Source organism: Thunnus albacares, chromosome 4 (assembly GCF_914725855.1).
Source record: "Thunnus albacares chromosome 4, fThuAlb1.1, whole genome shotgun sequence".
Taxonomy (NCBI): domain Eukaryota; kingdom Metazoa; phylum Chordata; class Actinopteri; order Scombriformes; family Scombridae; genus Thunnus; species Thunnus albacares.
In genome coordinates, this window is record NC_058109.1 from 14,877,621 (window position 1) to 14,899,081 (window position 21,461).

The following is a 21,461-nucleotide window of genomic DNA, read 5'->3' on the forward strand; positions in this document are numbered from 1 at the left end:
ACTGGCTTCTCAGCTGGATGATGCTAGCTGACTAATTAAATGGTTGAGTGGAAATGCAAGCCTGCATGTTAAATATTTCTGGTTGTGATTGGTTCATTGGCTGATTTGCTGGCTGGCAGCCTGTTTAAATGACATACAGACCTGCTTCAGTCAGAAAAACAAACTCATTTTTGTTTCTTTTCCCTTCTCTTCTTGTATGTTTTTTCTTTTTCTGTCTTTCTCATGTGTAGCTATTGGTTTCAGATCATGTACTTTTCTTCTGCTTTCCCTGCATTTCCACTCCTCTGCTCTACTCCTCTATGCCACTTCTTCTCTCCACTCCATCACCTCACTCTGCAAGTCCTTGAACGCCGTCTCTAATGGCTTCACCTCAGATGTGATCTCTCTCTTTGTCTCTCTCTTGGGGTCACACTGCCATTTGCCCAAGGCTTTAAGCTAGACTGTGCTCTCTCAAAACACCCACTGCTCTCTCAATAGCACAAAATACACACAAAACAAAATTAGACACATGCACACAGGCACGGGACGCACACTACTCTAAGGAGACAGATGGGCCTCTTAATGTGATATATGTGCTGCTATTCAGGTCGAATACACACAGATGGACACAACGTTCATAAATCATGTTCACTGTGTGTAAAGGAAATATTGATGTGGCTTTTTTTTATAGTGGCAATATGGCTTTACATAATGTTTTAGTGATGAACATGATGTGTGAAGTCTCCGTCTCTCTTTCTCTCTCTCTCTCACACACACACACACACACACACACACACACACACACACACACACACTCATGCTCTGCTTCACAAATTTCCCAGGGCAGATTTTACATCAGGTCACGGGGGAGGATGAGGTGTTGACAATAATCCAAAGCACTCTCTAAACTGTCTGTGCTTTGTAGCTGACTGTGTTTTTGTTGGCCTTCACAGGGGAGGACCTACGTGTTTGACCAGGTGTTCCCCACCAACACCACCCAGGAACAGGTCTACAACACTTGTGCCAAGCAGATTGTCAAAGGTGAGTCATGTACACAGTTTGCCTCTCTTGACAAAGATACATGAGAAAAGCTGAGCGGGAAAGCCAATACACCTTGAATCACCGTTTCTCAGGGTCATTCTTATCGGATTTTTCAGTTTTCACTCCATTTAATGACTGCATGAATTAGCAGCTCCTTACAAGCAGTGAGAAAAAAAATTTCCATGACACGATGTAGTCACACAACCTACAGGTATGAGCATCAAGATTCACAGAATAACAAAATGCATCCCTATCACAGCATTGTAGGACTGGCGTATCCAGAAGGCCCAAGATCAAACGAAACTAACACCCTAGAGAGTCGAACCTTCTTTCCTTCACCCTTCCCTCCGTCCCTGCATCTCCCTATATCTGCCTGCCTCTTTCTTTCACCCTTCAGCGTCTCATTTTTTTTGTGCCACCTTCAAAGCAAGTGTGGAACTCCATTGAACTAGTTCTTGATGGAGCGAGAAAAAGAGATTGATTTGTCAGGAGAGATTACTTGCAGTGTGTGAGATTACCATGTAGGCTGAGGAAGGAAGAAATAAAGCGGCAAGACGAATTGCAGTGCGGGGTTGGAAAAACTCAAGGTTAGGGGTTTTAGCAAAACGAAGGAATGAGATGAAAAGTGAGATTCGAAATGTGTCAGGAGAAAAGAGTAGCAGAGAGGGCGAGTGAGGCCAGAGAGGGCTGTTACAGTCTGCAGTAAAGAGACAAGTATCCGTTTTTACACTCGGTCTATGTCTTTCTTTTTTTGCCTCTTTCTTTGCCCTTTTCACTGTCTTTCTCTCATACTCATGCTGTCCTCCCTCTGTATTTCTTTCCGTCTGTGTTCCCTTCAGCAGTGGTCTCTGTTGTCAAGCAATCGTGTCTCTTGCTGTCTTTATTTCATTTGCTGGAACACATTCTTTATTCTATCTTCTTCTTTCTTTCATGTGTCGTGCTCTGTTTCTATCTCACTATGACCAGTGTGGAGGCAGAGGAAGACATGTTGCTCACTCAACCCAGAGTAAAAGCAACACAAGAGGGTGTGCAGATGAGGATTGGTTCTGCATGGTTTTAGGCGTGAGTCATTCTGATTAGTCCGTGGTCAGCTAACCTGTGACAGCCAGTCTCTCAGGGTGATATGTTTTTCTTTATCCATGTTTGACTTTTACCACGGGGGGTTTATTAGACTGTGTCAGCGATATGACATTCGGCACTGTGATGCTTTATAACCTCAACTGGCGAGGAGTTGTTGTTTTCACTGTGGCTCCTACCAGATGAATGGAGAGAATAATATATCTATGCTCGCTTGGTAGTTCGCTGAGGGTCTCCTGGTGACTCTAACACTCAAGGAAGATGTTGTTTATAGTGCGCAGCCACAGAGGTCGTTCAGTGCCTAACCAAGCTTAAATACCACGAAGTTCTCACTGCACAAGAGCTTTATGAGGCACAGCCTGATGTGTCTTTGGAGCAAAGGTCAGAAATAATGGTCTTTGTCTGGCTGCTATTGTTTATGTCTGACTGAAATCTGTTATTCTGTCTGACACTGCCAGTAAGACTTAATAATAATAATAATGATACATTTAATTTGTACTGCACTTTTCACTCTTAGTGAAACTCAAAGTGCTTTTTGCAATGTCACTCTTCATTTTCAGTTTTCTTTCTTTCTTTCTCTCTTTCTTTCTTTCTTTCTTTCTTTCTCCTTTCTCAATTTAGATGTACTTGGTGGATACAATGGGACTATATTTGCCTATGGGCAGACTTCCTCTGGAAAGACACACACCATGGAGGTACAGTAATGATAAATTATTCAAAAGGTAGACCTCTTGCTGTGGCACGCACTAGCACACAAACGCACACAGATTTTTTTTAAAATAGAGTATCTCCTCCTCTACTCTCCCTGACAGTACATCTCCTTCCATCACTGTCATTGTGCTCTATCATTCTTTCCCAGCCTTCAGTGAGAACTAACCTCCTTTACAACTCTCTCTGGGAAACAACTCTGTTCCTTTTCAAGTCAAAAGCCTCTCTGCTCTCCTGTCTTTTACTATTCTCTCTACTTAATTCCTCCCAAGGTCTGCATTTATCCTCCCTCCTCTTCACTCACATGTTCTTATCTCGTCTCTTTCCTCCTGTAGGGGAACCTTCATGATCCCCAGGGAATGGGCATCATTCCCCGTATTGCTGAGGACATATTTGAACACATATTTGCAATGGATGAGAACCTAGAATTCCATATAAAGGTTGGTGTAGATTTCCATGTGTGCCTACTCATGTGTACAATTGTGACAGTCTACGGGCCCGCTCAGTCAGACACACGCATGCACGAACATGCTCAGTTTTGCTCAAACACTATGATACATTCAGTGGGAATTCAGCTCGAACCTCTGATGTAATCCTCACATGGATTGGCTGAGTGGAATCAGCCGAGCATCCATAAATCATGATATATAAACCAATGGTAATCCAATATTTTTGATGCTTTTTCCCTTTTACACCATAGTCCTTAAATAGAGAACCTCGCCAGTCTCACAGGGAGACAGATTACTGTAATACCATTTTGCGTATCTGTACAATAAGCAGCCCTTACATCCTTTCTTCATCTGTATCATTTCCTTTTTTCTATCTTTACACCTTTATTGCAAAGATAAGCTACAACATGTTTTTGTTTTGCTGCAGGTATCCTACTTTGAGATCTACATGGATAAAATTCGGGACCTGCTGGATGGTATGTTTGTGCACTGAGACTGTGAAACACAACTTACATTTGTTAATACCCTACACTTTTCTAGCAGTACACAGTTGCAAATTCAAACCTTTATAGCTACACCTAGGTACATAAGGATAAACTGTTTGAGTGTGATGATTGTGAGTTATGGTAACAGTATAAAAACTCAAGAAGTTCTGATTTAGGAAGTTAAATTGAAAAAGTAAAGAACTACTATATCTACTTTTATATTTTTGCTTATCTGTTTTACACAATAAAGCTTGATTGTTTGGCACACCATACACACAGAAGCACTGCAGTAGCTGCAGAGATATAACTGGTGTAAAATGATGGAGAGGCCTGGACAGAGAGCTGTAGGCAGCATCCTTGTGGTTATACCTTTAATGGATCCAGAGACAGTGGTGAGAGCCCCCATCTGTATGCAAGGGAGTCCACAGCAGCTGAGGAACATTTCAGCTTTGAACAAAAACATATTCGACAACAAGCAGGATGAATCGAGGCAGAACAGAGAACAACACCCTGTGGAGGTATCTGCAAAGAGGAAAAGGGACTGTAGGGTGATAAAACACATGAACACAGCCGCACACATGCACGCACACACAAAAACACCCAGTCTCCAAGGAAAAAGCAGCCACCACAATCCAGAGAAATTTAATTATCATTGATAAAACAGTAATTTCAAATGTGAAATAACTAATTCAGGAATTTGGGCAAATAAGTGGCTTTAGCAGAAACTTAGTATTTTAGTTGTTGACATTGGCGGACGCATCTGCTCAACCTCAATCAGTGACTTTGAAAAAAAAATTAAATTCCATTAAAAGCATTCGTAGCTAGAGCCTCACATATTATTATTCCACATTGCATTAGTAGAGTCTGACTCAGAGATATAGTCCATATAGGGGCCATAGTCAGGTCTGATTATAGTTGTGCTGAAAGGAAAAACACACATTCACATGCAGAATCTCATATGCACACGCATATGCACAATGCTTTGGGTAATGCGATGACCTCTGTTCTTATTTTCCCTCACCCTAGTGACAAAAACCAATCTGTCAGTCCACGAAGACAAAAACAGAGTTCCCTATGTAAAGGTGAGTTATCCAACAGTTTGCCATGATTCAGTTTGGCACTAGATGCTCATTTCTTTCTCTTTATTACGTAGATGTAGTTTATGTTATGGGTGTTACAGTCAAGTAAAGCAAACTGCCACCTTTTCTCATATCTGTATGTCTGTTGTTATGTATGTGCAGAAATAAATGTATATTTGTGTGTTAAAGTGGGCACATGTCTCTCTTTCACTAAGGGCTGTACTGAGCGCTTTGTCACAAGTCCTGATGAAGTGATGGATGTGATAGATGAAGGGAAGGCCAATCGTCACGTTGCTGTCACCAGTGAGTCACACTGTTGATCTTCCTGTTGTTCTGATTCTCACGCTGTCAGTCAGTTCATGTTAGATTTTTTTTTTTTTTCCTTACAATTAAAGGATAATCATATTAAGGTGCAATGGTGAGAAATGCATGATGAGGTGCAAAGTGAACATCTCGCTTAACAACTCTCTGTCAAAGGGAAATAATGAAATGACATTTTCTGAAAGGAATTTGACTCTTCTCCTCTCATCTCTTCTCCTCTCCTCACATTGCTCTTTAGATATGAATGAACACAGTTCCCGCAGTCACAGCATCTTCCTGTTAAACATCAAACAGGAAAATGTGGAGACAGAGCAGAAGTTGAGTGGGAAGCTGTACCTTGTCGACCTAGCGGGAAGTGAGAAGGTAGGACAAATTGTGCAGTTTTTTCTGAAACATTAAAACTAGGGCTTTACAGTGTTATAAACTCACCAGATACACTGTCAGCAGGATTTTTTAACTCTGGGACCCAGAAGTCTTTTCTCAGCATTGGTGTCAGTTGGTGCAGACATTAAAGACGCAGACAAACAATGTATTAAAGCTTTGAACTTCACCCTTAAAGCCTTTTAAACCACTCACTTTATGGCACTGCAGTCAGTTGATTAAATTTTTCTTAAATTTTTTAAAAAGTTTTTCTCAGACACAGAGGACTGATTTTTATTTCGAGGGGTCGGAGTTGTCTCTTGGTGATGCAATATCAGGGTTAGTCTTTGCTCATTTTTAGGAATCCAATCAGTTCCACTGATAGAAAGAAAATCATTTTCTGAGAAATAATAACCCCTCAAAAATTCTTTCTGCCAGTTCAGATAAGCTCTAAAAGAAAAAAAACAAAACAAAATAGGTCAAATTGAGGATAGCTAAAAACAACTAATTGTTCCCCTGGCCTTAGCCTTGTAGGTGAAATCTGACTCAGATTTCAGAAGCCTGCCTCATCACATCATCTATTAAACAATACATCTCCAGGTCATACTCCAGAAAGCAGGCAGAAAATACATTACATACACAACTGAACATGGCCCTCGGCTCCTGAATGTAGTTTAGTGTTTGATAGTATTGATGTGAAATATAGAATAGTGTGTGCTTAGAGTAGTGGATGGCCATGTAGATGCTGATGGCTGTGGTTTTTAGCTAATAAATGCTGATGTTGCATTTGTAAGTCGTCTTGGGGGGTGAAGGACGAAATGGTTCTGCTCAACAACTTCTTAGACTTTGATACAAAATATTATTGACTGAACAGGAAGCTGGTGCATGTTCCACAGAGGGCTTTGACTTGCAATCATCTATAATTAAGCTCCTCATTATATCGCTGTAAATAATTGTGTCCCATGACAGTTATGACATAATATGTTGTGCCTTTCCAATTAAGGTTCAGTGTCTTGCAGAAATCTTCTCAAATGCTGGTTGACTCTCAGTGTTTCCTGTCTGTTTTTAAATAATCATAATACAACGCAATACTCCAATTTTCTAATAATTTTGTTGCAAGTTTCCTGAAAAGAACTATTTGATTTGTTGCTCATTATTGGAGAAATAGAGACAAATTTCTGAGACAGTTTTCCTTGAAAGAACAGCTCCAATTAAATCCAAATAAATATCATTCATTATTCATTTATTATTAGAGACTTAATTCTCCACATATGTTGAAGTATTCTGCATATATATTACATTTTCAGCTGACTAGCTGTAATCATTAATTGATAGTATACCAATTGCACAGTCTCATTTCCCTTATAGTTAGTACCAAATTACATGGTCATTTCCAGGAAACTTCCCATGACTTTACAGTTACATATAATTCCTTTCAACATAGGAAACCATAAGACCCATAAAATAAACCATTGCTAGAGAAATAAATATGGTTTCCCCAATGACATTTTTATGTGATCATGTTTTTTTTGCGAACTAATTCTTCCAATGTGTTCATATCTGTGTCAGGTCAGTAAGACAGGTGCAGAGGGAGCTGTGCTGGATGAGGCCAAGAACATCAACAAGTCTCTATCGGCCCTGGGGAATGTCATCTCAGCACTGGCCGAGGGAACGGTAAAGTGAAGAAATTTCTTCAGTCTTTCTTATCTATCAAGACTCTTGGACAACATAGCTGCCCAAGGCCTGTACTTTTAGTTGTTTACTTTTAACAGATAGCTAATGTTTGCTGGCAAAACAACATGTATTTCAAAATTGATCTAAAGCTGCAGTGAATTAGTTGAAAGTGTAAGATTAGAACAACTTAAATGTTCTCAATGAGGAAAATTGTTTGGTGCCAAATAACACCAACAGTAAATTAAAGTCAAATAACAGAACAGAAAATCAGCCCAGTATTCTTTGGAATTGCATTCATAAGCCTAAACCCTAACCTTAAAGGAAAAGTTCAACATTATGGGAAATATGCTTATTCGCAAGATGACCTTTAAGTACAAGTAGCAAGTCGAGCTTCAGTTCTGATTTTATAAAACAGAACAATTTAAAGAAATTATAGTTTTTACACTTTGGTTTTTGTACAGATTAAACAAATGAGATAAAACATGTTAATTATTGAGCTTATAGGACCTGGTAGGAGGACTGTTTTTCACCTTTGGGTAGAGCCTGGCTAGTTGCTTCTCCCTTTTTTCAGGCTTTATGCTAATCTAAGTTAGCCAGTTGTTGATGGTAGCTTCATAAGCAAATAAGAGTATTTCTGAAATTGTCTTTTCCTTTAACCAAGTGTTTTAATTTCTGTACTGAAATCAGAAAGTGAGAATTTTAAAAAACATTGGCACTAGACATAAAAACGACTTTGTCATTGAACATAATGTGGGGTTTTGCAGAATATTGAAATTCTTGCAATACGGTTGCATGAAACCTGCAGTGACAAAGCATGTTAGCTTATTTTTTTCCCACCCATACCTTATCTGCAGTGCTGGTACAGCTGTTAACATATTCCATTCTTCACCAAATCCAACCAGCATTTTCACCCACTCTACCCTTTCTACGAACTCTGTAGTCCTTCCAAGCTCCACTGTAATTAAAACATCCACCATTTCTTGCATTATAACTCTGAATACTTAGGGAAATCCTCATAAACCTATTGGAAAGGCTCACAGACTTTAATTGAAGCTTATCTAGCAAAGTTTCACTCACTTTCGGTTGCAAAAGTAACCCTAAACTCTTCATCACCCTGTCAGAATCCCTCTACTGGATCCTGTCAAACAATCATAAGATTCCATTCCTTTTCCATCTCTTGGACGATTTCCTCATCATTTTACGTCCCTCATTGCCACCGGCTTCCAGCCTAGTCACTCTGACTTAAGTTTTCTCCAACCTCATGGTTCCACTGTCTGCAGAGGGCCCCTCCACATCCCTTGAATCCCTCGGAATTACTCTTGACACAAATCTGTTTAAGGCTTCACTCCCAGTCAAGAAGGTCAACTGAATCAGCCTTCTGATTTCCATTTTCCTCCTCGCCCCGTGCTGCACTTAAAGCCAACTTCTCTCCCTCCTAGGCCACCTCAACTTTGCCCTATGCATCATTCCCCAAAGTGAGCCTTTTTCTCTCATTTTCTATGTATCGCTTCTTCCATCCCATCACTCTTGACTTCCATCTCCCTGGATAGTTCAAGCTGTGCCGAACATCTCCATCTGTGGCTCAACCTTCTTGCCAGTTGGAACAGAACCAAATTCTTTTTCGACGACCAACTGACTCACCCACATGACATCCATGTGCACACCGATGTTGTTCTTTCTGTTGGTTTTGGGGGTTTCTATAACAGAAGATGGTTCTCAACCGAATGGCCCCTGGAGCTTGCAAATGAATGCCAGGTAGCTTCCTCCGCTCTCTTCGAAACCTACCTGATAATGGCTGCTGCTATTCTGTGGGGCCATGAATGGTCCCACAAGTCCATCCTTAATATACTCAGACAACCTTGCAGTCATAGACATAATCAACAAAGGATGCTCCAACTCCCCATCCATCGTGCTTTTCATGTGCCACCTAATATGGCACTCCATTACACATCAATATGTTCTCCATGCATCTCATGTTCCCGGTCACTCCAACGCCATAGCCGACTCTCATTCAACTTGTAAATCCTGCCCTAATACCTCTGATAGTCATCTCGCAGGACTCTATCATGAACAGCCTATCACCTTTAACCCTCTTATCCTACTGGATAGCTTGGAAAAGTTTCTATTACTTTCACGAGCAGTATAACATAACCTTCCCATCATTCAATCTCATCACCTTGACTTGTTTCATTACCCATACCCTTTCCATGATGACTATTAAAACACATACCATCAAAGTTTAACTTAGCGGCATCAGCTTTTTCTCCAAACTCATTACCAGCTGTCCGAGCTTGGCTTCCAGCCATCCTTAGATAACTTCACTCCTTGAAGGACTCCATCATGAAGAGCCAGCTAAAAATCCTTACCACCTTCCTTTCACTGCTGACTTGCTGTCAGTCTGCATCCACACCATCTGCTCCAGATACGGCACTCCTCACGTTGCTCGAACGCTAGAACTCTCTCCTTTTTTGGTTCCCTCAGATGCCTCAACCACTCACTTCGACCCACACCGCCACACTTGCATTTTAAAATTGTCTTATTTCTCAGATGACACTATGGATGTGTCAATCTGGTCAGCCCACACCTGTCTTTTACTTCAAAGTCCAATCAACGCTAAATCCTTTTCAAGACCCTTGCAAACTACTTGCCGGAAATCTCAGATCATAACATTGACAGATCCTCTTTTCATCTCTGAATCCAGACAAGTGGCTAGTCGATTCTGGTCCCACCATCACTTCCACCATCTACTCTCTTTGTCTGGCATTTCTCCCGTTTATTACTCCTGCCTTCTGCAATGGCATCCCAGAACACTTTATATAACTAATGGGCCTTGGTCCTCTGAAACATATCATTATTACATCCGTTCAGATCTCAAAGATCTCAGATCCGCTCAATCTTATCTTGAGTAACTGGAGGTTTTGGGGGTCCGTTGTTACCTGGGTGCTTCCCCACAACACAGCCAGCAAGCAGAAGCACATCAATTGTTTTTCTTTAATAAATCATCAAACATATCTTGTTGATGGTATGGTCCTTGCTAGTGAATTGAAGCATATCTAGTGAAGTTTCAGGAGCAGGACAACACCTCATTCCTAAAAACACCCACCTAACCCTCTCCTCCTCTTTCAGTCTGGTATTCTGTGCCCCTCCCCCGACCCTACTCTCTTCCTGTTTCTTCCTCTCCTTCCTTCCTTTCGTAAGGTCCTGAGGGGGTCCGTCGTTACCCAGGCACTACAGCGGATTCCCTACAAAGCTTCCCCACAACACAGTCAGCAAGCGGAAGAACTACGCACATCAATCGTTTTTCTTTAATAAATCATTAAACATATCTTGTTGATGGTGTGATCCTTGCAAGTGAAATGCCTCACAAATCTTTCATAAATCTACTGGCATTTATTCTTTATTCATTAAGCAAGGACACAATATTTTCTGAAGGCATTCCGAAGGTTATAAAGGTAATACTGTGCCTAATGCAGCAGAGAAGGAGAAATCCCCTCTTTCTTTGTTCTGTGTTGATGCTCACAGCACATATTTGAACTTTTTTACAGAAAGGAATGTACATGGCGGTGCAGCAATTTAGAATATCTTCCACAGTCTTTTAATCATCTTCTCTGCTCTCTGTCTTTTTTTCTCATTATCCTTGATTCCGTCTCTTCCTTCCTTTCGCTGTCTCTTTGTAGAAATCCCACGTGCCGTACCGTGACAGCAAAATGACTCGCATCTTACAGGACTCACTGGGGGGGAACTGTCGCACTACCATGTTCATCTGTTGCTCTCCCTCTAGTTACAACGATGCAGAGACCAAATCCACGTTGATGTTTGGCCAAAGGTAACAGACTTCCATGCTAAGTAGTCTGCACTGTGCAGCAGCACAACACACAACACTGTCTCACTCAGCTGCAGCTCTTGGGATGTTTTTCTGCTGAAATGTGTGCAACTCACACATGCAGTTCATATGAAGACCCACACACTGCTCTAGAGGCTGGGTTTATGTTGGAATTTGGTTTGTGATCATGCTGGGATTGCTTAAAGAGGGCCTTTTCTAATCTTAAACTGTACTCATAAAAGCAGACATTTGGTTTGCTTACCAGCTTTTCCACTCCTATTTCTCAGTGTTAACCCAAAGAAACTCACAGATAGAAAGAAATATCCTTAAGAAAAGCCTCACGCATCTCCAACCATTTTCTTTTACCAATGAATTCCGTGACTAGAGACTAACTTGAGAGTGTTGGTTGAAATAAATAATGTATGACCAAGCAAAGGGAGTGACAAAATCCACAAAAGATATTTGAATTTTACTGAACAGAATGTGTGGTCTCTTATCTGCCTTTGTCAGCCACAGTAGCTGTAGAACACCATGACTAATCTCTTTTTTGAAGATCAATATGACATGAAAAATACAATGACACTGATAATAATGATGATGTGCCAGTAAAAGGTCTACAAATGTAGATGTTTGTGGGGATTCTACAATATTTAAAGGAAGCTATTGAAACTTAATGTTTAGGTCTAGGGTTAATCTTTTGGTTTGGTTTTTGTTAAAGTTTTGGGCACATATTGCATAGACATAGTAAATAATTATGCCATTTTCAATTTGTTACAGGTTAACTTCTTTCCCCTGATGATTGATTATCAGTATTTTGCTGTCCAATTAAAGTGTTATCTAAAATCTGATGTGATGAGACAACTTAAGATGGGGCTGTTTGTCTGGTTAAAATCATGGAGTAAATGAAAGAACACTGTTTTCTCACTTGAGTGTGAAATTAAGTGATAGTTACTGATGTGAAATTCACAGCCAGAGCCGAGTGCTGTGGCTGCAGCATCATCATTTGCGTCATAAAGGAGCAGTAATATATAGACACGTACATACTTTTTCTGTTTATGAATTGCATGATTGCTGTATTTTGATGTGAATATGTTTAAGAGGTCTTTTTACATTCTGGGTTCTTGCCTCTGTACAATAAACTTCCTTCTCCCTACATGCATCAAACACAGTTGGCAGAAACCCAATTTGCATACCAATTAATGAGATGCAAGCCCATTTTCATTGAGCAGCCAGGGCTGAAATACCCTTGTTGACAGTTCCTCTATTCTCTGCCGCTCTCTCACACTTTTTTCCCCTCTTTTCTATATCCTTTGCTCCTCACTCTGCTGCGTCGTTCTCTCCTACCCTCTCTCTGTTCCCATCCATCTCTCTCGTTCCTGTTCTCCCTCTGTTTCTTACTGCATCTCTCCAATTAGAGCCAAGACCATTAGAAATACTGTATCAGTAAACCTGGAGCTCACAGCAGAGCAGTGGAAGAAGAAGTATGAAAAGGAAAAGGAGAAGAACAGGTCAATGAAGGAGACTATTCAGAGACTCGAGGCTGAGCTGAACCGCTGGAAGAATGGTAATACTTACACTGATTTCACACTTGCAGCTCACAAAAACACTGAATATCTCAAAGTCTTCTTTTAGGGAAGAAGTGTGAAAAATGTTGCCCAGACATCTTGACATTATCAGTACCTTTTGTGTTTAATGTCAGAATCATAATAAGTGGATATTTTTAGCCATCCTAGAAACATGGCTTTAGGGCTGGAAATGTTGATCAGTTGTTGGTCAGTCCACCACTTTGGTCCAGATATCTCAACAATTATCAGATGGATTGTCATGAAATTTTGTACAACATTCATGACCCCCAATTGATGTATCCTAATGATGATGATTGATGATTCCCTGACTTTTCGTCTAGTGCCACCATGAGGTTCACATTTGTAGTTTTGAGTGAAATGTCATGAAATTTCCTACAAACATTCATATAATAATAATAATAATAATGATGATAATAATAATAATGATAATAATAATAATAATAATAATAATAATAAAACCTTATTTGTACAGCACCATACATAAAATGCAGTTCAAAGTGCTTTACATTTTAAGCATTAAAACAAGAGCAAATAAAATATGGCAAGAACAAATAAATACAACAGCATAGATGAAAATAAATTTAAACAAATTAATATAAATAGATTCAATAAAATAAATGAAATAAAAACTTATTTAGGAGATAAAGCACACAATAAAATGGGTTAGCTAAAATCTTCCAGTAAAGGTACTGTATGTTTTAAGTTCTTTTTAAAAAATGTCCACAGAGCTTGCCTGTTTGATATACATGGACAGGGCATTCCACAGTTTTGGTGCATAATACATAAAAGCAGCTACCCTACTTTTATTGTGGAGTTCTTTGGGCACGATCAAAAGGAAAGCCTTGGAGGATCTCAGTGCTTGTTGTGGTTGATAGGATATTAAAAAGTCAGAGATGTATGAAGGCGCCGTGCCATTAGAGCTTTGTAGGTAATTAAAAGGACCTTAAAATCGATTCTAAAAGAAAAAGAGCCAGTGCAGTTCAGCTAAAACATGAGTGATGTGCTCTCTTGCTTCTTGGTCTGAATTAAAAGTCTAGTGGCAGAATTCTGTATGAGTTCCAATTTCTCAATGGACTTTTTTTGGAGACCAGTAAAAAGTGATAAAAATATGAATTAGTTTCTCAGTATCGTGTTGTGTTAAAAGTTTTCACTCATCTGACTCAACAGAAATGTATAATTGGGTATCATCTGCATAGGTGTGGAAATTAACATTATGTTGACTAAAAAACACTTTTTCAAGTACTTTGATCATGAAGGGTAGGTTAGATATAGATAATCACTAAGGATAGCGTTATCTAAATTTGATTTTTTAAGTAGAGGTTTCATTACAGCAGTCTTAAAGGCAGTAGGAAATACACCTGTTTCCAATGAGGTACTATTATCTTAAGACAAATGGAGACATGTGGAGGAGCTGGTCTGAGTTACAATATTGCTGAGTTCAGGTTGGGTAATATTGCTGGAAAATCTCAATTTCAGGGGGCTTCATGATGCTCAGATGATGTATCTTAATGATGATGAATGATGACTCCCTGACTTTTCATCTAGCACCACCACGAGGTTCACATTCGTCGTTGAAATGTGAAATGTAAGTGAAATATTAGACTATTGGATGGATTTCCCTGAAATTTTGGTAACACATTCATGTTTCCCTTAGGATAATAACTTTGGTGATCCTCTGATATTTCATGTAGTGCTATCACCGGGTACAGTCAGTTCAGTTTGTCCAAAATAAAATATTTGCAAAACTAATGACATCCCCATCAATCACTAAACATGAAACTACGCCTGAAATTTACCATGCTTCAGCAATTAGCTCAAAGCACTGCTATGCCTCAGCGCAGCCTCACAGAGCCGCTAGCATGGCTGTAGACTCTTAGTCTTGTTAAACTGCTGAAATAAATGAAACAAAATGAAAGAAAAGTAATCCTAGTTTTTAAAAAGTGATTGTAAACCAGGATCCTCTATGATGTTTGGTGAAAAAGATCAGTTGCCTTCTAAACGGTAAAAAATTTGAAGTGTGGTATTTTCAGTTAAGAAGCTTTGCTGGAAACCACTGATAGTGAAGTCCAGAGAACAGCCTCTACATGCTCCTCTGCAGAAATAACACTACACTACATGTCCCTTCTTAAGTCCCTATTCATACACAGTACGGTGCTCACTAACAGGACTGAAAGTTTTATCAGCCTGCTAGCCTGCAGACATTACTTCTCAGTCCACGTAAGTGCAGATTTAACCTAATTTGATTTCATCTGAATAGATGCCAGTAGAGATATGGTAAAAGAGCAGCCAAACAGACTTTCTGGACTTGTGCCCAAAACACTTCAAAAATCCCTTTGTGGCTATTTCTAATACATATTATTCAGACTTTTACTTTGTATAATTGGATTCCCTTCACAATATGCTGGAGGCTAGAAAAGTTGGAGACTTTATGTTTTATGAATCCTTATGTATTAGTAATCCTCACAGAGACAAAGGCTAATCACATCTACAGAGAAGTGAGAACTTACACTGGTCCTCTCCCATGTCACCACTCACACACACACACACACACACACACACACAAACACGCACACACGCTAAGTCAAGTCAGTTTTATTTATACAGCTCCAAATCACAACAGAAGTTAACTCAGGGCAATTTTCACATAGAGTATGTTTAAACCATACTCTTAATTTACATTGACTCATAATTACACACACACACACACACACACACACACACACTCTCCTGCTGGACTTCAGTCAGTTCAAATGTCAAAGCTCTCAATGGTAGTGATCGGCTGACATTCAAGCCGTGTAATGAATACTGTTCGATGTTTTTGCTGAAGATCATTCCTCAGCGCTTGACCTGAATTTTAAAAATGCTGTAACACATCGTTATTGAACACCAATCAGTGAAAATTATTCTTTTTATTGCTTCATCCTACTGAGTTACTCTCATTCTCCTTCACATAACCACACACACACACACACACACACACACACACACACACAATTCCTCCCTTGAGTCTCTTCCTTTCTGTCTCTCTCAGAACGTAGTACTTTCAAACAATGTCGTTGAACCCCATCCCCCCACGCATTGCTCCCTATATTGTTGCTCACCTCAGGCCAGGCACTCCCTGAGCCGAATGCCGTTGACCTCCATACTGTACCACATTACCCGAGTCCTTAATCAAGGATGGCCCAGAGACAGGAACAGCTGTCTCATACAATAAATTCTATCACATCTCTATCTAGCGGGGATAGTGTACAACAGAGAGCCATGCAGGTTTTTGCTACATTTGACCTGGCAGCTGCTTTTATTGATTAGCACAATTTCAACTAGACTGGAGGAACTAATCAGTGAAAGGTATCACTTAGGTATATTGTCTTAATTATTGATTATTTTGATCTTGTCTTTAAGGAGCAAAGCACTCAATTTCCAAATTGATCTGCTTTCCAGCTACATTATTTCAGTTAAATCGGTGCTGTGTATCACCAGATGAGTCCTGAGAAAACAGTGAATGAAGGCTTACCAAATGATTCAGTATCAACACAAAGAAAAGAGAGGAGGGGAGCTATTGAATGCAGAGAAGTGAGAGAATTTTATATGCTGAATATGTGCACAAGTACAAGCATTTAATGGCATGAAGAACACAGGAAAAGACTTGGACTGGCAGCTATGCTTCGCTTGTCTATCCTCCTCAGGCGGTGTTAAGAGGTTTATGCTGACGTGTCTCTAGGAATACGGAAAAAGCAAGAAGTGATAAATACATAATATCGTTACATAGTAACATATAAACAATTTACATTATTTTTAGGGATAGTAATACTGACTTTCTCACTTCATGGCTGGTTCTCTGATGATGATTATTGGATTATTCAGTGGACTGCCTGCACATTACTATGTGTTTCCTAACAAATAGTAAATATAGTAAATAAAAGTAATTTATTTATGTGTAAATATGTCATTATGTAAGAGAATCACATACTTTTCACCAAAAGTGTAAGCATCCCATTGTTGTGTATTTGTGTTATAATGTATTTATGCCTTCACTTCCTGCCTTTTCCCTATTTCTAGAAACACATCAGTATAAACCTCTCAATGCTTAAAACGCATTGCATCTCAGAGTCACTGCCAGTCCAAGCCCATTTCTGTGTTCTTCCTGCCATTACGTATCTGTATTTGTGCACATATTTAGCATTCTGACTTTACTGCATTCAACGCCTCCTCTCCTTTTTTATTTGTGAAATACTGGACGAGTCTCAGCAAAAGCCAGGCACAAGACAGCTGACATTTTAATGTCTAATAGGTGTGGTATTTTGCACTGCTGCAGGGTCTGATTGCATATAAATTATCTATAACACAGAAATATCTCGAACCTGAGATCGAAATGTATTCAGAAGTAAGGAAAGGACTTTGCTGAAGATTAACACACTAATCCCTATTTAATGCATGAATCCAAAGGAGAGGGTGTGTTTGAGATAAGAGCAACAGATTTGCTAAAAATCAAATATTATGCCCCTTATCTGTAGGTGAAGCTGTTGTCGTGTTAGAGCAGCTGAGAGAAGGATCGGAGGACGTTCCCCTGGTGCCTACTGAATCTGAGGAACCAATTCACGACATCTGCAGTCCCTGCACCCCGTGCACCCCCTGCACCCCCTGCTCTGTTGCCTCCTCTATTGTTGTGCACATCTCTGAGGAGGAGCGTCAGAAGTATGAGGAGGAGATCCGAAAGCTTTACAAACAGCTTGATGATAAGGTGATAAATGGATGACGCATGAGGACCGTTTGTGTACATGAATGTAGAGCTGATTACACATCCTGGCTGAGAATTTTTTAATAGTATGCACATATGAATATAAAGAGTGTATCACACATGTTTTATTCATGTTAATGAATTCAGGATCAGACACATAGTAGTGACTAATTTAGCAACTCTTAGGAATAGATGCCATTGGGGAAATAGTAATGTTCTACATTGAGAAGCATTAAAGCTTTAATTTATTTAACACATCGTCCTTGCACGTGTTTGCTGGTCCACAGTGCTGTAATGTATCATTTAAACACTTATCAACAGATAAGCAGTGACATGAATTTTACAGAACCAGTTTCAATGCAGTGGCACATTAGTTTTACAAAGCATCTGAGAAAAATAACCTTTTTTCCAGCAATCTATAACCGTTTTGACATTTTTTTCACATGCAGGCATATCCAGGTGAGTGGTTGCACATAGAGGACAATCCATGGGGATGCATAAATTTGCAGGCAGTTGAGCACTGAGAGATTTAGCTTTTTCAATTGTGACACGCATGATTAGTTGAGCACCGGCAAACAAATAAATGCCTTTTGTATGATAATTTGGCAAATCTTTATTAATGTATGCTTGTTTTTGATAGTTATACTGTTTTAACTTTTTCATAAATAGCATTGAAACTGCTGCATATCATCTCTGAATGTGTATATCACTTTTACAGCTGGGTGCAAGCTGAAGTTTAAGTTTAAACTGGACGATGCCAGATGTCAAAGAATGGATATCCATTATACAGTGTGCAATGTGCATGACACATAAAACTGTAAATGAATGTATGAATGTATCTCTTCGATATGTCTCTTTACCACTGAAGGATGACGAGATCAACCACCAGAGCCAGATGGTGGAGAAGCTGAAGGAGCAGATGCTCGACCAAGAGGAGGTAAAAGACCTCAGTTTTATATCCTTTCATCAGCTTGGTTAAATGGCCCACAGTAGGCTACGGTGCCTGTGAATGTAGCAATCGCAGTCACATTTTGAATAAAACTCCGCCGTGAGAGGTTTATTATCCTGCCCTTGAGATGAATAAAGAAAAAAACTCTTTTCAGGTACCAGAACGCTCTTGAAGAACATGAAGCGTTGTTGTTTATTCATAAGTGTATTTGCATGTCGACTTTTAGAATAGAATAGGTTTCAGTGACTGCTCAAGGAAAGGGAAGGGTCAATGAAAAGATGAAGGAGGATGCATAATGAGCGATGCATATGGTAATTGTTCATTTTGATACACGTCATTTCTGTATGAGAAGGGAAAGACCCATGTTTGCTCATTTTAGCTGGTGTGTCTGATAAACAAAATGCTCTATAATGATACAATGTGTGATTTGATGTGCTGGGGGTCAGCATGGCTCCATCGTCTTTGTCAATCTGGTGACTCTTTATGTGACACTATCTATTTCGCACAAATATACAGTAAATAGTCTTGTTTGCTTCTTTACGCTCTTTGTGCAGCAATTAAAAGACTCCATTAGAAGATAATTAAGAACAGTGTTTAAAGCGTGTAAATTAAACTGTCTGAAACAATCTTAGGCATGTGATACACCGCCAAGTAAAAGACTCCACATTTGCAAAATTAGTTCATTCATATCACAAAATGGGCCTGCTGTGGATTGAGCTGACACGATGGTAACTACCGAACCATAGCTTGTTTACAGTAATATGATTTTATATCCATTTGGCCAAACAGAAGCTGTAAGCTACAGTGCAAATGTGCAGGCACCCTGGGTAGAGACACATCTACATTTAATGGCATCCATTCTGTGAAATGACCCACAGTGGGATGCAGCAGTGCACATGCAAGCAAACACAGTGGTGGCTAAATAGTGTCATCTCTTACAGTGTCAAAAAATGATACTAAGATTAATATTTAAAATATGTTTCCTCTGTTAACTTACACCCATATTGTGTAACTGTGTTTGTACATATGCTTATCTCTTATGTCCCAGAAAACAAATAAATCCTACAATTATGTTTTATTAAAATCTGGCAGCTCTGCCTTATAAATAATGACTAGGTTTCTTGGTGTACACAATGCTTCTATACAGTTGACTCTCTCTTCTCACTTCTTTACCAAATCTTTCTTTATTTACAGTTTATGTTAAGCGGTTACATCTCTGTGTCCCTCAGCTTCTAGCATCATCCAGGGGTGACAGCGAGAGGGTGCAGTCGGAGCTCGGCAGGCTGCAGACAGAGAATGAGTGTGCTAAAGCAGAGGTGAAGGAGGTGTTGCAAGCCCTGGAGGAGCTGGCAGTTAACTATGACCAGAAGAGCCTAGAGGTCGAGGAGAAGAGCATGCAGAACAAGCTGCTGGCTGAAGAACTTGCAAAGAAAATGGTGGGTTTGGCTTCCAGCAGGCTCAATTGTTAATATTTCATATCAAGAAGGTGACTAAAAATGAGGGGTGAAGATAAAAAGAAAGACAGAGAGGCAGAGACAGACAAAGGTATGTAAATGATTGTCCTTGAGTTATCAAAAACTCATAAAGGGACTGAAGGACATGTTCTGTAATGTGGCATATATATACAAATCTTAAAAGCAGAGAAAAAGGAGCGTTGAGGTATAAAATAATCCATCTGCCCATTCAAGCTCCTGTCTTTCTATTCAACAGAATATGTTGAAAAATCAGTTCATAATGCAATTATAGAGATAATGAGTAGAATTAGACACCTGCAATGAAGGAAAGATAATGATAGTGCTAAGATTAGTCATGAATAGACTCACTGTAAGAAAAAGTGAAATTATCAGGGGAAAAAATACAAGATAGGATGGGGAAAAAATGTAAGCAACAAATCTCGTGGTAAAGTTATTAAATCTTTACAGTAAAAGCTTGGGCATGGTATTTGTCATAATCTCTCTTGTGATTCTTTAGCTCGACCCTGAATTCAAACTTACCGGCAGCAATGACAAAATCGTTGAATGAATCGATTCAGCTGAGACTGGTTGCTTATTTTACACTATGATCACAAGCAAATAAGGTCAAAATTCAAAGAAAACTTATCTACAAAGCCTGGGATTTTTTTTTATTTATAATATTCAGCTTTTATGAAGCCAGGCCTTTCAGTCTTTATATTTAGTCATATTCATGTCAGTTTTTTAAGCATGAAAAAGTCTAAAAACTGCATTTGAGGAGGCTGTTTCTCATTCATCTGAAGATAAATTGTAGAATAAAAAAATCATTGAGTTAAAAAAATAGAGCCGCTCTAACTGTGTATTGATGGTTTCAAAATATCCATTTAATAAATGGCAAAGGACATTTTTGGGGAAAAAAAAGCCAAATAGGGATAGAAATAAAAGAAAGATAACTGGCAGAGCTGATCAGTCTGTAATACAGTTATTTTGACTGGCTCAGTGGACCATTATTCACCTTCTTAAAACCTCTTCAATATTTCATGCATCATTTAACAATCTGGCAGGGCATCCTCCCCTCTCTCTCTGTCTTTCTTAGAAGCTGGTCCAGAAATTGATAAAAAGAGCTGTCAATAGAACTACTCACTGCACAAATCAGTGTAACGAAACCCAGTTGAAACATCCTGAATCACTTAGCATGCCTTCTCTACAGCCCTTTCAGTCTGTTCTGCTCTGACCTCTCACCTGACATGACTCCTTCTCTGACAAGATGTGAAACTGTATACAAGAAACTAAACATTAATCTGAAAAAAACATCCTATCAGGCCCTCTTTAGGGCTAATTCTTCCCTTGCTGCATCCCAGCTGTTATGCTAATGTGCAGTGTGGCGGCTTTTTAAAATTTTCCATATCTATGGTAGAAATGGGGCGGTTGACCTAGAAAAAAAATGTGCAATGGAGTACATTTATCACTGCCTTTACCCAACCGTCTCCTCAGCTGTCTTCATCTGTGCTTTCAGTGGAAACTCCCCTCTTCTTCTGCAGGAGGCCATGCCATCGTTCACAGTTGCTGCCACTCATCTGCTCCTTTAAGCACCTTCTTTCATCCATCTGTCCATTTAAGCCCCTTTCTATCATTATAGTAATATTACATTAACTTCATTCATCATTTCTCCAACCATCTCATTTCTTTGATATGCCTTCATAAATCTCTCTTCAACTGAACTGAACATTTTTCATTAATC

The 21,461-nt window shown here is 39.4% G+C and overlaps 1 protein-coding gene across 1 annotated transcript in view; it reads left to right on the forward strand.

The window, feature by feature from the left end:
* kif5ab (kinesin family member 5A, b) overlaps window positions 1–21,461 on the forward strand; it is a 63,280-nt gene that overhangs the window by 17,390 nt on the left and 24,429 nt on the right. The window contains exons 2-14 of the mRNA XM_044350119.1: window positions 933–1,020; window positions 2,719–2,792; window positions 3,141–3,245; window positions 3,682–3,730; window positions 4,766–4,821; window positions 5,034–5,121; window positions 5,378–5,502; window positions 7,069–7,173; window positions 10,851–10,999; window positions 12,412–12,560; window positions 17,097–17,323; window positions 18,189–18,257; window positions 19,499–19,705. Coding sequence (XP_044206054.1) covers window positions 933–1,020; window positions 2,719–2,792; window positions 3,141–3,245; window positions 3,682–3,730; window positions 4,766–4,821; window positions 5,034–5,121; window positions 5,378–5,502; window positions 7,069–7,173; window positions 10,851–10,999; window positions 12,412–12,560; window positions 17,097–17,323; window positions 18,189–18,257; window positions 19,499–19,705 — 1,491 coding nt within the window. The remainder of the gene's footprint in view (window positions 1–932; window positions 1,021–2,718; window positions 2,793–3,140; window positions 3,246–3,681; window positions 3,731–4,765; window positions 4,822–5,033; window positions 5,122–5,377; window positions 5,503–7,068; window positions 7,174–10,850; window positions 11,000–12,411; window positions 12,561–17,096; window positions 17,324–18,188; window positions 18,258–19,498; window positions 19,706–21,461) is intronic.